The 15,354-nt window shown below is 36.0% G+C and overlaps 1 protein-coding gene across 7 annotated transcripts in view; it reads right to left on the bottom strand.

Moving 5' to 3' along the window:
- KIF16B (kinesin family member 16B) overlaps positions 1–15,354 on the bottom strand; it is a 138,703-nt gene that overhangs the window by 98,748 nt on the left and 24,601 nt on the right. For all 7 annotated transcript variants that reach the window (XM_072035267.1, XM_072035268.1, XM_072035269.1 and 4 more), the window contains exons 7-12: positions 15,057–15,199; positions 13,535–13,703; positions 13,234–13,365; positions 10,228–10,403; positions 7,311–7,376; positions 4,155–4,214 (exon numbers count right to left, since the gene is read on the bottom strand). In XM_072035267.1, coding sequence (XP_071891368.1) covers positions 4,155–4,214; positions 7,311–7,376; positions 10,228–10,403; positions 13,234–13,365; positions 13,535–13,703; positions 15,057–15,199 — 746 coding nt within the window. The remainder of the gene's footprint in view (positions 1–4,154; positions 4,215–7,310; positions 7,377–10,227; positions 10,404–13,233; positions 13,366–13,534; positions 13,704–15,056; positions 15,200–15,354) is intronic.

The raw sequence follows: 15,354 nt of genomic DNA, 5'->3' as shown, positions 1-15,354 counted from the left end.
AGCGGAGAATTATATAAAGGAGTGCACATTTAAAAATTTAATATAAAAGCTGGTAAAGGTTACAAATAGAAATTGGAACATGCACAGAACAAAAAAAAATAAGATGCCAGTAAAAGAAAAATAGACAATACATGCAGTCAAATATAGCTGCCACATCACAAGAAGTTTTGTACCAATTAAAGTCTCAAAGAAAGAAATCAAAAGTTGGATAGGCTACCTTAACATCTTAGAAATGATCCAAAGAAATTATAGACCCAAGGACTGATCTTTAACAGAACAATGCAAAAAGGACTAAGCTAAGGGAAAGAAGTTTTTCTTCCCTCCTCCTCTTTCACACGGATGTGCATTGAAGAACGTTAATGGAAGTAAAATTCAGAGAAAGACTCAGTGAGAGCGAGATGAAAGCAAAATCCTAAAGTTAAACAAGCGCTGAGGTTGCAAGACACCTGAAGACAGAGAAATGATGCAAAGCAGTACTGTCTTGTAAAGTGCAATTCTTTTGACAGCTGATGACATCTGAGGAAATAACCCAAAGCCTACAGGCTTTAAATCAAACACTATCACTTCTGTTTACCATGCAGTATTTTACCCAATGCTAACCATCACTCTACCTATTTATGAGGCATTGGAATATCCTCCCTTTGATTAAAAAGAGGGATAGAGGACAGAATCTACTGCTAGGTTAGTCAGGTTAGAGTATCATGCTATACTATAGTGAGGAGGTCAAGTATGGAAGTAAACACCACCATTGGAAACAATGCTTGTCCCTTCAGACAGAAGTCCAAGCAGCTGCCATGCTGGAGTAAAGGGTAATTCATATGAATTAGCATAGATTGAAACCCCTTTTTAAACTCATTTTAAAATGTATGCAGTGTCTTAATCTTTGCATTATGATAGCAGGAGGATTTTGGCTTTAGATGTGATTTGGCAGTAGTTCAGACTCCATATGAACCCAGACAATCTCCCTACAAAGAAAGGGCTTCTTCCAAATGCATGGAAGAAAGAGCACACTATCACTGCTACCACCGCCAGTCCAAGACAAGTTCATTCTGGCAGCGGTACATATGAAGGATTATAAACGATGTTCAGAGCTGATAACGGCACTCAAGTCACACAGACTTGGCACCAAACTCTGGATTGGTATCACTTCCAGACGGAATGGTTCAACGTCCTCAACATGAAGATGCACCCTGTCATGGAAACCCTAAGTTCGGGTGAACTACATCGAGACAAAATATCAAAAGGGGAATAAGCATGTTAAAAGCTACAAGCAGAAATAATGAACAATACCTGGATGTTTATCTCAGCTGCACACATGGAACTGTACTGACTGAAGTACTTGAACTTTAAGTTGACGGATACTTTTTAATCAAAAATTTGCCTTCACATGGTATTCTCTCTTTCTCAGTTTTTCCTATCTGAACAGTTTCCCATTCTGAATGTTCTGTATTTTCAAGGTAGCATTTAGTTGTTGCTGATACAGTTTAAGACAAGGTTCAAGTAATTCTGAAGAGAGATCGAGTTGGTTAAATTTTTTGAACCATCACAAAGAGATTAGAAAAGAATGAACTCAACATTAGAGTCTGCCATAGTGCGCTGCAGGAAGAACATATTAAAGACTTGAACATTTCCACTGAACAGCAACAAACAAGCCTCATCTGCTCAAGCACAGCTCAGACAATCTTCCAATAAATGGAACCCAAATAGAACTGCCATTTAACCAAGCCCGAATCACACAGACAAGGAACAACACACAGGCAAGAAATTACCAGACTCCTCCACACAGTCAGCATCAATGTCCTACATACCATACTTACTTACTTAGGGAGAAGAAGGTAACGAGAAGCAAGTTTTAAACACAAACGTGATATATTAAAGATCTTAATGAAGAATATTCTGAATGTAACTGGATTATGGCATGGAAAGTTGCAGCTGTGACAGTGGTGATGTGGGCACATGAAGACAATCGCATTTCTAAAAGTGCACTGAGACCTTCTAGTTTCATAAACCCAAGGTATGACCCGTGCATGTGAGAGGTGGTATATGAACGAAGAAACAAAAAAGCCAGTGAAGTTAAAGGAGTCTATTACAAGAAACACCACTGCTTTCTCTAGTTTAAAATCTGCTTTCCTGCTATTCAGCTTGGCAAAGTTCCAAAAAGCTCTTTCCCACTCTAATGCTGGCAGGGATCTCAAGAATTGTTAAACAAGAAGCAAATAAAAATACAGATAGCTTCAGTAAAATGGTGCAAAATAAAGCAGTAAAAACAAGGAAGCTTTTGCAGATTTTCAGTTTTTCAGGGCCAAGAAAGTTTCATCAAATGCCTTTAACTCAAAAGCGAAATATAAGCTATATTTATATGCTAAAATATCGGCACATAAAAGTGCAAAATACAGAAGCTGTGTGAATTAAACTAACAAAAGCTCAGTACCAGAAGAGCAGAATTACAGCTTCTTGGATTTTAAGTCCTTTATGTTCAACTATTTAATAAACATGGCTTTTCCTTGTTTATTTGAATTGCTCAATTAATTCCTCTTACAATCCTGTAATTTTTGTGGAATAATCAGCGCATTTCCAACATTATGATATAAAGATTTTCCACATGCTACCTACATCACGTTGACTTTGTAACTGAACAACTTCAATTCAAAAATTCTCCATGTAACAATGAACTCTCCAATCTAAACCTGAGTAAAGAGAGGATTAACAAAGTTCCATATAGATGTATATCTGTAAAGATGCTTCAAAATAACAAAACAGAGGAATAATGTAAAACTGGACCCAAAACATCTCTGAGGGATGTGCAAATGGTAATTCCCAGTTCAGTATCTGGACAGACATTAAACAGTCCATTCTGCCATGCCATCTGCTAGGCAGTTACCAGCCCTGCTCTGTTCTCTAAGCTATCTGTGCTTTATTTTTAAGCATGGAGTCATTTGACTTACTTGGAAGTCAGATAAAAGACATGGAGGTAAACAAAAAATAAATTAACAATTAAAAAGTGATATACAGCAAAAATCAACTCCAAAAACAAGTCTCAGGTCAACGATAGGGGGAATTAAAAAAAATACTCCCATATGCGTGCTTGAATTGCACTCTGAACAAGCATATGCACAGCATATACAGCAAGGCATGAAAGCTTAAGGTTTATTTTTCCATATTTGTATTTAACAGAACAAATAAAACATTTGGCAAAGAAGCTGGTGAATGTTGTGGAAAAAGACACTATGGGATTCGTTACTCTGTGTGCGTTCACGTACAGAATCATGAAGTAGCTCATTAAAATATCACCTCAGAATATCACTTTCATCAAGAGCCAAACACCAACATAAAAACTTACCAATACAATCGGACAGTACAGAGGCAAAGATATACACAGAGAACACAAGAGTCTCAGTCTGTATCATGCAAAAACACAGTATGTAAGTCATCAAGTTGCCCTCTCAGATCTATACTAAATCTACAAAATGCAAGAGAGCACTGCGTGGATTTAACTGCTCCAGAAGTAGTCTGGAGTCATATAAAGAGTGCAGGCAAGCCAGCTTATGTGAACCACTTGCAAAAATCCCTGTCCTTGTAGACTCCACAGCACACTTAGCTCAGATGCATCTGTTTTGTTTGATGGAGACCTACTGGAGGATATTCAACTGCAGAAGTCCCACTGAAAGTTTTTCTTCAACTTTACATGCTCCTTCTGACTGAAACAAATCTGAAGGCCAATGCAAAAATCTGTATCCACACGCACTGCATTCACTGAGATACCCAGTGTAGCCTAAAAGGTGATTATTCGCAGGTCTTGATACAACACAAACACCAAGGGGATCCACTTGCCTTTGCGATGGAACCATTCAGTATTTTAAAGATTTGTAATAAACTGTTTTATACTGAAAAAAGCAGAGAGTTGTGCTTTTTATTAATATTACGTACAGTCTAATTCACAAATATCACCCCTTGCCTGAATCTTTGCTCTTGGAAGTTCTCAAGAAAGAAAGAAAAAAAAAAAAGTGAAAAGGCTGAGAAAGTTCTGTGTTATTAAAAAAAAAGCCAAAGAAGGTGACTTAGCACATGAATCCCCCCCCCTTTTTTTTTTAAATAAGGAAAAAACTCTAAGATTAGTTCAAATGCCAGGTTGAAAAAGGATGTATTTGCCTTACTTTCAAAATATTTTGGGTTTCATTCCACTTGTTGGTCCATTCTTTGGTCAGTTCTTGTACCTATAAAAGAAAACAAATATCTGAAAAATCACATCCTTTCCCAAGTTCTTGATAATGAATTCTTACACAAGTATTAAAAATTTGTGAAATTCATTATCAAGTTTAATACTTAAATACTTAAAAGAGAACTACTACTCCTGCATTAAGTGACCATACAATTTTTCTCTCTCAAAAAGGAAAACTATAAGGCTCTTCTTTATAATGTAAAATGAAACAAAAGACAGGGATAGCCACTTCAAATAATGATAGGTATTTTCAAAGAAACTGAATAATTTCAAAAATTGCCTAGTCAGTCCTGAAAATTACTGCAACAGAACGGTCCCTTAACTATGACAGGAAGGCAGCTTCTTTCCTACATCTCAGCTAGGCATGTTCTGGCTCAAACAGTCTCGTGAATGAGAGGAAGAAACAGACAGACAGCGTTCAGGAGGGAATGAAAGCAAAGTTTGCTGCAACGGAAAAGTCACACACTCGGAGGAAATCAGCACTGAAGTGAGGACCTGCTCGCAAAGGTGGGCAAAACGTGTATCGATGCTTGTGTTGCCCTGCTGTTTCTGCTCACCAGGCTGCCCAACTCATAGCTTATATCCACCAGTAAAGGCTCTTTGCATTTCAAAGCCCTTCCAAATTTTTAGAAGGCGCTGTATAGAAGGTGCTTCAGGCAGATCAGCCTCAAAGCTCTGGCTGACTTGGAATCATACTCATATTAAATTGATGTATGTGCATGTTTGTATACATACACATAGAAATATATATGGATATATACACACACACGCACGCATACACACACTTCCATTTCCTGAAATCACCAGATTTCCACGTAGGAATATACAGACTTTTGAAAATGTACACCAGCCTTTTTTATAGTTGAATTCACTTCAGCATGCAGAACGCTGAAAAACACAATGGCTAAGTCCCTTTAATACTTTATATTTAAATCCACTGGGGGAAAAAATGGTCTTTAGCTCTTCCTCCAAACTACTCTCCATTTGTAGCCTATAGCCTACCACCCAAGCTATCTTTGCATTTCAAGTGCAAATTAATCAATAAGAACCGAAGAAATTTATCTCATTTCTACTTACATTTCAAAATTTCAACAGAGAAAAAGTAACACGTTTTTCAGTGCATTATTAGTGCTGGTAATCAGAATGTTAAAACAGAACAATAACAACCGAAACGAAAAATATGAAGAATGTCCATCGTGAGTCTTATTACCATGCCAGAGCAATTTTTATGCAACAGAATGTTATTCAAAATTGTCCTTATATAAGGACAAATCAATTCGTTAAAGAAAGCCACCATATATTTATCAGATCATTTAAATATGGTGATAAAATCTGTAGATCTGTATAAACAAATTAATTATTGCACTCAATTATAAAAAAGCTATAAACACTGCAATATTTACTAAGATTTTTCAGTAATTGTGGCTGTAGTAATTGCATTAAATAGTAATCACGTAACCTTCTAATGAGGTTGACAAAAGATAAAATATGCTCAATATACTTTCCATGCAGAGGCCCAACACTTATGAGCAGGACAAGCAGTGATTACTGTCAGGGCATGAATAACGTTCTAATTAGCATATATCCAGCAGTTCATATTGCTCACTACTCTTAGATAAAAGCTTTGTGTTTGTGCACAAAATAAAAGCATATTACATTAGTAACACTACCAGCAATTTTTCTGGTTCAGCTGAAAACATTTTTAATGCCTCGTATTAATATGAAAAAAATATTTACAACTTGAAGGCTCCTATCACTGCTTTGTAGGTTTTACTTGAAGTATTGAATGCAACACAATATGGATTCCTGAATATATTACAGAGTTGCAAAATACATTCCTAAAAGAAACTTGGCTTATGAAGAAGCCTGAAGTCTGCTTTGTAGCTATGGTTCACACTAATACACGTTGTACATTTTCATCAAGAAGTTTGTTTTTGAAGAATCGTTTCACAGAAAAGTACTTCGACATTTCTTTAAAATTGGCATTACCAACTAGAATCCCAAAAAGTGCAAACAGATACTATACCACCAATTACTTCAGTCAAAACAAGATTCTCAGAAAGCAGTGCATTGATTCTCTAATTGTAAAGGTCTGAGCAGCACCAGTGAAAGCCTTACGATTTTACCCTGCTAAGAAACCCCTATTTTTTTTTGAGGCATCTGAATCTATATATTGGTTAGCATGTTGTTGACAACATTCAAAAGTAAATATGCCAGTAAATAATTTTGCAATATGCCATGTAGCTGAATGATTCCAAATTATTTCCTCCCTCTTTTCCCAAACTGTGTAATACTTTTCGTGGGTTTTTTTGTTTGTTTTTTAAATGGTTTATAGTAGCTTTAAGAACAGTCAAGTAGACAGAAAAGAATTAACACAAAAAGACAAAATAAAGAGTGAATGATTGCAAATTCAAGAAATCTGAGTACCATTACATTTATATTATTTTGGACCCTATCAATAAATCTCAACTGTCTGGGTATCCTTTCCAGCTTCTGCACTGGGCTGGATTACTATAGGGGCACACCATGAAGTACATCCACCCAGATCTTAGACTCCCCCAGAAAGACAGTTAATTAGAAACTGAACATATTTGTACATGTCCATTCCAGATTTAAAGACTGAAACTTTCCAGAAAACCTAACCTGCAATATAAATTATTGATTACTTGAAAGCATGAGCAAGTTGGCCATTTCCCTGGAAAATATTTACTTTATTGTCTAAGCACTGAACGTTTTATCAGCCTGATTTAGTAGTATAAAGCAGTCAGTTTTCCTTCTCTGTTCTACCTCCAAACACACTTTATTTTTAATAAAAGAGGGCAAGCTTGCCAGGGAACGAATATTTTCATTACTTTAGGAGAGCCGTAATATAAATATCCAAGACACATAACTTGTTCTTAGTTGTAATCTGTTATCTTACCTTCTAAGACAAAAAGATACAAGTTAATGTATAATTAAAAAAAAAATAAAACTAGGAAATGCTGGTTTGTGGGCGAAAATTAAGTCATGTTATTAAAAAAAATGAAAATGACTATAATTTGCATCAAGAATACTTTTTTATTTTTTCAAACTGATTTATGAAATAACTCACCCTTGCTTCATTCTGCTGAAGCTTTTCCTCCATACTTAAAGCTGTCGGAGAATCTAAGAGAGCGATCTAAAATCATAAAAAACACACAGTATCAAATTAGAGAAACAACAAAAAATGGTGAGAATTTTCTGGCAGAATCAAATGAAAGAAATGCATTCGATCAACTTCTTTCATTATTTAAGATGAAATATTTTGAACTCCTACGTATACCATTTTACCTTAAAATACTATAAAACAGAGTAATCAAAGTGTTGTCAAAGCAGATATTCTGAATACAAATCACCTGTTTAGGTGTACTGTTTTCATTCACTATGTATACATATTGTCACACACATGCACACAGAAACCAGACAAGTTTATAACAGGTAATTCCTGACGTTTAAAGCTATATTCCTGTTAAACATGAAAATTTATGATGTATCAATATTTGATGACTTTGCTATAAAAAATATCTTACTGCTTATCTTTTATTAAAAAAATATATTAAGATAACTGGCCTTAGAAAAGGAAAATTACTATACAACACGCACAAGCAATACTCATTGTTATATGACCTCCCACACTGAATCCAGCACTGTATTTGGGTACCAGTATCTTCAGTGATCTACAGAAACATTTGCAATACAGTACTCTGGGAATATAAAGGAAGATTACAGAAGAAATTATACAGGTTTTTATATTCTGTTGTGCATACATAACACCACTTTGCTTTTTACCAAGCATCACAAATTCAATTAACTTAAGCAAGTTCTCTGCTGTGCCCAACACAACCATCTATCACATCCTACAACTGAACTAGATTTATTTTGTGATATCCTCTGTGTTACAGCTTGGAACTAAGTCAAAGCATTAGATCTTCAAAGAGGTCTATGTTATACCTACTTCAACTCTAACACAACTTATTTCGAAAATAAAAGTGATCAGACAATCCAGGGAAGAAAAATTCATTTTCCCCTCCTAAAGACTACAAAAGGAATACAAAAGTAGAACAGTAATTCAAACCGATGAAGAGCTTTCTAATTGTCTGTAACAAAACAAAGCTCTCAGCTTCAATCATCTACAATACCTATTACTGTTTCATACTGTGGTCCCATCCCCTTTTCAGGGAATCTTTTATACAACGAAATCTAGCTGAAGTATTAAACTTCCATGAAACAAGTATGTGCTAAACTGACATTTCACATTGCACAGCCTATGTAAAGTAAAATTCGGAAGTTCTAGAGATAAATCTAAAGTATTCTTTCACATGTCTTCCCATATCATATTTGCTCACGTATTAAATCTAGCCATCTCAAGTGGCATTATTTAGAAGAGACGACTGGCATGAGCAATTGCATATTTCTTATTGTTAGCTTGGTTTCATCACCCTGAAAACAGCAGAAATTAAGCTTAACTGGGCTTGTGCAGCACATGTTTATAGTGGCCAATAGTGATAGAAGAACAAGAAATAGCAAAACTATGCAAAAGAGAAACTCTGCTGGTCAATACAGGTAGGGAAAGAGGAGATACAACAAAAGGTCTTTGTTGAAGCAAACCAACATTCTGTATATAGAGAGGGTGAAACATTTCTGAGAAACCGTGCTTCATTCTGAACAGCCCCTTAAGTACATCAGATATACTCCAGTATGCAGAGCCTTTATACTGGTCAGGATGATTAGGCCAATAACCTGTACTGATGTAAGGAAAGCTTTCAAATCTGATAAATCCTAATGCCTCAGTTTTCTTGAGTTTATTCATAAGTTTGAATCAATCACTGTCCTTTAAGATTTAGGAAAGATTTACATTTATTTCAGCACTATTTCTTTATTTTTGTCAGCTTGCCTAGCACGTGGGGAAAACAGCAACAGTGCATTTTCTGACCCTTCAAACGAAATAGCTCAGTGACTCAACACTGCAAGCGTAAGCCAAATTAGCATGCTTTAAAACAAAACAATGGTTGTTCAGGCAATCAAGTTCAGAATCCTTCCTCACAATAAAAATAACCCCAAAACAATATAGCTTTTAACCACTGGCATTTCTTGGCCATATGAACTCCCAGTCAGTAATGGGTACATTATTTCTGTTCATGATAACCTCTATCATAATCACCACGTGTTACTTCAAGAACAGTAAGGTTAAGTAAGCAGTTGGTATCAAATAAACGTTGCAAGTTTTACTAATCAAGATCAGAAAAGTGAGAAAAATATCTAAGATCTGTGCTTTTATCTTTTTGGATTTACTAGTATATCAATCCTGTTTTCTCTGCTCTGTATTACATACACACAAGTGGAACCTGATATTTACTGGAAGAAAAGAATTAGCAGTCTAAGAAGACAGAGTCCCTCAGCAGTTCTTTATCTTCCCTTATCTAAGACAAATCTAACTATGAGAGTTTCCAGTCTGTTCAAGTAATAAGTATAAATCTTTTCTTAGACCGTCATTGAAAATACTTTCACATGTTTAGCACATGGCATGCTTTCTAATGTACCGTGCATTCAAACACAAATGCCATTCGAATTCTTGTAAATATAAAATGCAGAATTATAGACATTTTAGGTATTTAAGGTACTTAATACTTTCTGCTACTTTTAAGATACTAAAGTACAGCTTCAGTCCATCAGACTAGTCATGGCAAATGTTTATGCTCAGTCTCCTTTGGCTGTGGTGAGTACCTGTTCCACAGCACACTGCAATCAAGGTCTGATTATATTAAGAGAAAACTAGAGGCATTAGGCTGACAATTTTTCCCCCTTATGTTAAAAGAGGAAATCTACTGGCCATATGGAAACTGATTCAATCAGGAAAATAATATTCATTCATAGCCTCATAGAGCTTGTTTACTCAAATCAATATAATGAAAGATAATTATCTCATTACATTCTAGAAATAGATGTTATAACTCAAGGAAAATTACACATAAATTTTAAGTAAAGCTAACCTGATTCCCTTGAGCAAGCAAGGCTTTTAATCGGGCTATTTCAGCTCTCAGCTCACGGATCAGTTTGACGTTAGGATCCTCATTAATAGTAGGCTTGTTGATGATGTTTTTGGCTCTATTTGCATAGCGAAGTGTACTTAAAGTTTCTCCATAATTGACATCAGCAGGTGAAATAGCTAAGGAGACGAAATCAGAAACAGTTTATCCATCACCATATGTTTCATTTAGTGAAGTTAGCTCATAGTTTAAAAGTCGGATGAAGTTAACATAGAAGAGACAGAAATACATAACCACTACAGCTACAATTTGCTCCAGCTCTTCACATTGCTCCACTACTTTCACGTCAATACAACTTTGCTTAAGTGAACACTGTATTAGAATAATTAGGTCCAGCGATCAAGATTTATAAAGCAATCTTGTTGTGAATCTATTTAATATTTACAACTCTCTGTTAAGTGTAAACGTCCTGTATGAATACTTCATAGGTGCTCTCATGAATTTCTACATCAACAGTGGGAAAACCAGCAAGTATTTTGTAGAGGATCAATGTAATCACGTAATGGAAAAGTCATTTCGAGTTAACACTGTACTTTTGCTCCAAGTTTTGAACAGAAATTAAACAGCATTTATGCAAAAAGCAGACATGAAAACAAAAACGAGAAGAGCTATCACCCATTTACAAGTCTACCTGCCCTGCTGAGCTGCAGGTGCCTGGCAGCATGTAGAACTATCACTTAGCTTAGGCATCAAGTAAAACCAGGATGATTTTTGCAGATAGCTTAACCAGGAAACATGATGGATTTTTAATGAAAGTGCTAATGCTGTCCTTCAATTAATTTTCCTAATATATAAGATGTTCAAAATTTTAAAAAAAAAAAGATAATTTACTGCATCCCAGTAGATGAGGGAAAAAAAAACAACAAAAAAAAACAGAAGGAAACACCATTCAGCAATGAGAGATCAGACGTCTTAGTGATTCAACTGAACTAGAAACCTGAAGAATCAGGCAATGAAAACGCCTCAAAAATACTTAAGCAACCAGTATTCTGCCCTTCCTCATTCTACCAACAGTAATAAATACTCTGTGGTAGATACTGCCTGAATTAGGGGGAGATGCTATAGCAATAGAATATACTTCCCTTAGCTCAAACTACTCACTTTACTACTTTATTTACTGTCTCCTTTCCAGTACTCAATTGCTTTCCTTTTGGAAGAATGTTACAATATCTTATAGAAACATGACAAATCAGAATTGAACATGTTTTTATAAGATCCCTTCCCAGAGTTTGAGATCATCTTCCTGCATTTTTGTGTTTAGTTACAGAAAAGGCACACCAAACATATCTGGACAGCTTGTCAGGCTCTGTTAGGCGATTCAGCCACATTATCAGTGGAGTTACTGCTGGAGACAAGATCAACCATCAGGGCTCTGCCTAGCAGATGCATCGTTAATAGATGGGGAAGTAGCTGAAAAAACAGCTGTGCACTGTAATCATTAGTAAAGGCACTGAAAGCTCCCTGTGTTTCTGAAACTTCTTCCCCATCCCTACAACAGAAAACATCAAGTTAGTCAAGCGTGTAACTAAAAGAAAACATCAAGAAGCATGTCAGCACAGTGGTACTTGAACAGCCAGAAGAACAAAGCAGCATCTGGTCTGAGATCCTCTTTTCATACTATGAGCAGTCTCAGGAAAGAAATCAGCATGGATTCCAAAAACATCCCCAAAATCATGCAACAAAAGAAATGCTAAGAAGAGAATTTGCCTATAGCAAAGCATGTGAAGAACCAGAATTTGATCCATTGCATTTTACTGTCTCACCTTTGCTCCCTCACCATTCCCAAAAGACGACTCTATCAGTTAAACTGCATCTCATTTGAACAGGGGAGGAAGAGAAATTTCAGAGCTGCTCGTCTCTTCACACCTTACATCTTTGACATCCCAAATCCATCCCTCTCCTTAAATACTCTCACTTGTTTTTTTTTGGAACTGGCACTCCCATTCCAATTTATTTCAAAAACTACAATTATGGCATATGTGCATTTCTAAAACAAGTGATCCTTAAAGAACTTCCAATGGGTAAAAAGAAAGCTGTAAAAAAAGTTTGTAACATGACTGATCATGAATAATTAAATTTAAACAAAAAGTTAAAATGCTGTATGCCTCAAAAATTGGGTTATACAAAAATGACATTCTAATCCACTGAATGTCAAAAGAGACCAGGTTGTTCTGCCACTAGCACTACAAAAACAACACAGCTTTGAAAAAGCAAACGAATTCACACATCAATATTGACTAGACGCATAAATCTTTTTTTTTTTTTTTTTTTTAAATGGGAATGAAAGTTTGCAACCTGGGGAGGATGGAGGACAGGCTTACGTACAAGTCTTGGTACAAGACTTGATCTAGATCCCAGTTTGAGCATTTATCACAAGTAACAGAGCTGTCTGGAATGTAAATAAGCCACAAGAGCTATTACTTGAAGCTTAACTAGTCAGATTAGATTATCGTTACACTGTGCATGTGTTAAAGATGAATATGGCAATGAGTCTGATGTCAGAGCAGATGCAAACCATTATGCACATACACTTGGATGACCTTTATTTATACCTAATGACAGTACATACACAACCTGGATGCCCTCTTACATTTGTGACCAAGTAGCCAGTGATGTATGCACACAGATGATGTGGGTATGGCAATCAAACTCGCAAGTTCTGGTGACACACATCCCCGCTATTGCTCACGACATTACTGAACAAACTAGATGGTCCCCTTATACACAACGAGACCACCTACAGTTTTACTGCTGCAAGAGATGTTCTGCAGAGCATAGGTAAAAGCAGAGTGTTACTAGAAAACTCAGGAAGAAAGAGAGAAACAAAGAAATTAAAACATGTAAATAACACTCTGCCTTAATGAAGCATCTGGAATCTAAATATTTACAGCTAATCCTATTAAGCATGAACTGTTCAGGATGCAAAAAAAGTAATTTAAAAACACTTACTGGCAATCATTATAGTTTTAGAGTTTCCTCCGAGGCTATCTTTTAACAGCCAAGTCAACACGGAGTCTCTGTAAGGCACAAATACTTGCTTCTTCTTTGAAAGAGGATTTGTTGCATCCTGAGATAAATCAGCTGTGATGTGGGGGTAGGAAAAAAATACCATTTATGAAAATACATAACTGCTATGTGCTAAGCCACTATTTGTGTAAATAAAAACTGTAAGTTAGCAGAACAGTATTTAACAATTAAAAAAAAAAAAAACAAAAAAACAAACAGCCAAGCATAAAGACCAGCGACTTACCTAAGGCAGAAATGACATTTCCCAGAGTAACTAGAGATTTGTTAATATTCCCTCCTTCCTTTAATCTAACCCCTGTGGCACCAGTGGCATCTGCTCTCTCACTTCCAGCAAGATCTACCAAATGAATCTTGCTGACAGTCTCACAAGGCATTTCAGAATCAAATTTAGCCTAAAAAAAAAAAAAAAAAAAAAAGCATTAAAGCATTAAGCTACCAGATTCTGAAATCTTACTGAAACCAATTTAATTGCCTTTTTCATGTCATGATTTATCTTGTTTACATTAGCACAGCATCAGAAGACAGGTGTATTAGAGGTGCCACAGAAAGGCATTTGATCATGAATCACTGCATAACTCCCACGTGAGTAGCTATTTCCTGTAAGTGTAATATTTGCAACTTTCAAGCCATTTAAGCACATGCAATGACAATTGTGAATTTGTATTTACCTGGTGCACCGTAAACATTTGAGCTCCATTCATATTATCCGGCTTTCAACTAACATTTAAAGTTGCACATTCCACACACGGATACACCTACACTCACGTTGCCCCCCCACCTCCAAGTTCAAGCAAGTAGCAATTGCAATTTTACACTACGATTTTTAACTGAGGCTTCCAACCAATTTTTATCTTAATTTGTATAGATTGATTCAGACTTCTTTTACAACGCAACAGTAAAGCAAAAATCTTTAAGCCTTGCTGTCTGCCTCTCACCCTCTTCTATAAGCTTTGTGACGAGCAATTCGCCACTAGTCAACAGTTAGTGCATGCCACTTCGCATGTGTTTGCTTTGGGGTGGAGACACGCAAAGTTCCATCAAGACAGCAAACCAACTCTATGCTGCCTTCTCCCAGCAAGCTACCCACATATTGTCTATAAAGCTCTCCAACCCCTCCCCAAAACAATGACAAAGAACAGGTATCATTAGAAAAAAGAGTATATAAACATAAAATATAAACAAAAATATCACTATGCTCTGAAAATATGTAATCGGTCTCTCCATCGTTCCATCAGTAAATCAAGGCATGTAAATAGGTTTCCAATAGTAACAGAGTAAGAGTCAGCCAAAAAATGCTCAGAAAACAATTCTACTCTCTCTGATTTTGGTCATAGAGACAGAAATTTATTTTATTTTTTTTAAACATTGGATAACATCACAGCATAAAAAGTAGCTCATGCCCAACTCATGCTGAAGTCACCCAGAATGTTCTCCTCAGTCGTATCTCCTGTCACAGCAGTGTCATGAAATGTGCCTTAACTGTTCGGTGTTATTTAGCCTGAATTTCCTAGCCAAATTGCCTCAAGATCTATTAAATGACCAGGTAATCATATTGCACTGTAAATTTTGTGTATGATCACCGATAAAGATACTTCCAGTTCTCAAAACTCTGTTTTCACACTTTTAACTTTGTGAGAAGACAGCCTACAGCCATCGTCTATCCATAGTTGCTGATTTGAAAACTGTATTTTTTAACTATCAGATGAGTTACTGAATTCAAGTACATTGAAATATGGTTGTTTTACCTGAGTGAAGTTGATTGTGAAAATGGCATGAGACCTGCTACTGACATCATTCATCCCAGTTGCTGCTGTAGTTCTGTTCATATTTCCTGCGTCCATCAGTTCCTCTACATCAGCATAATTTTGCACTAAGTGTTTAGACAAATCTGAAGAAGAGTAGGGTGTTACAGTATGCTCATGCATGCACTTGACTTTCTTTACAAGAGGATTCAGGTAGGAATCTAGGTATGGCAGGATTACTATCACTATTATAAAGCATTGATGCAATTACAGTGTTTATTGTTATGCTTGTTTTTACCAC

Source organism: Anas platyrhynchos, chromosome 3, assembly GCF_047663525.1.
Source record: "Anas platyrhynchos isolate ZD024472 breed Pekin duck chromosome 3, IASCAAS_PekinDuck_T2T, whole genome shotgun sequence".
NCBI classification, from domain to species: Eukaryota; Metazoa; Chordata; class Aves; order Anseriformes; family Anatidae; genus Anas; species Anas platyrhynchos.
The sequence above is the reverse complement of the archived record's forward strand: the minus strand, read 5'-3'. Positions and strand labels throughout refer to the sequence as shown.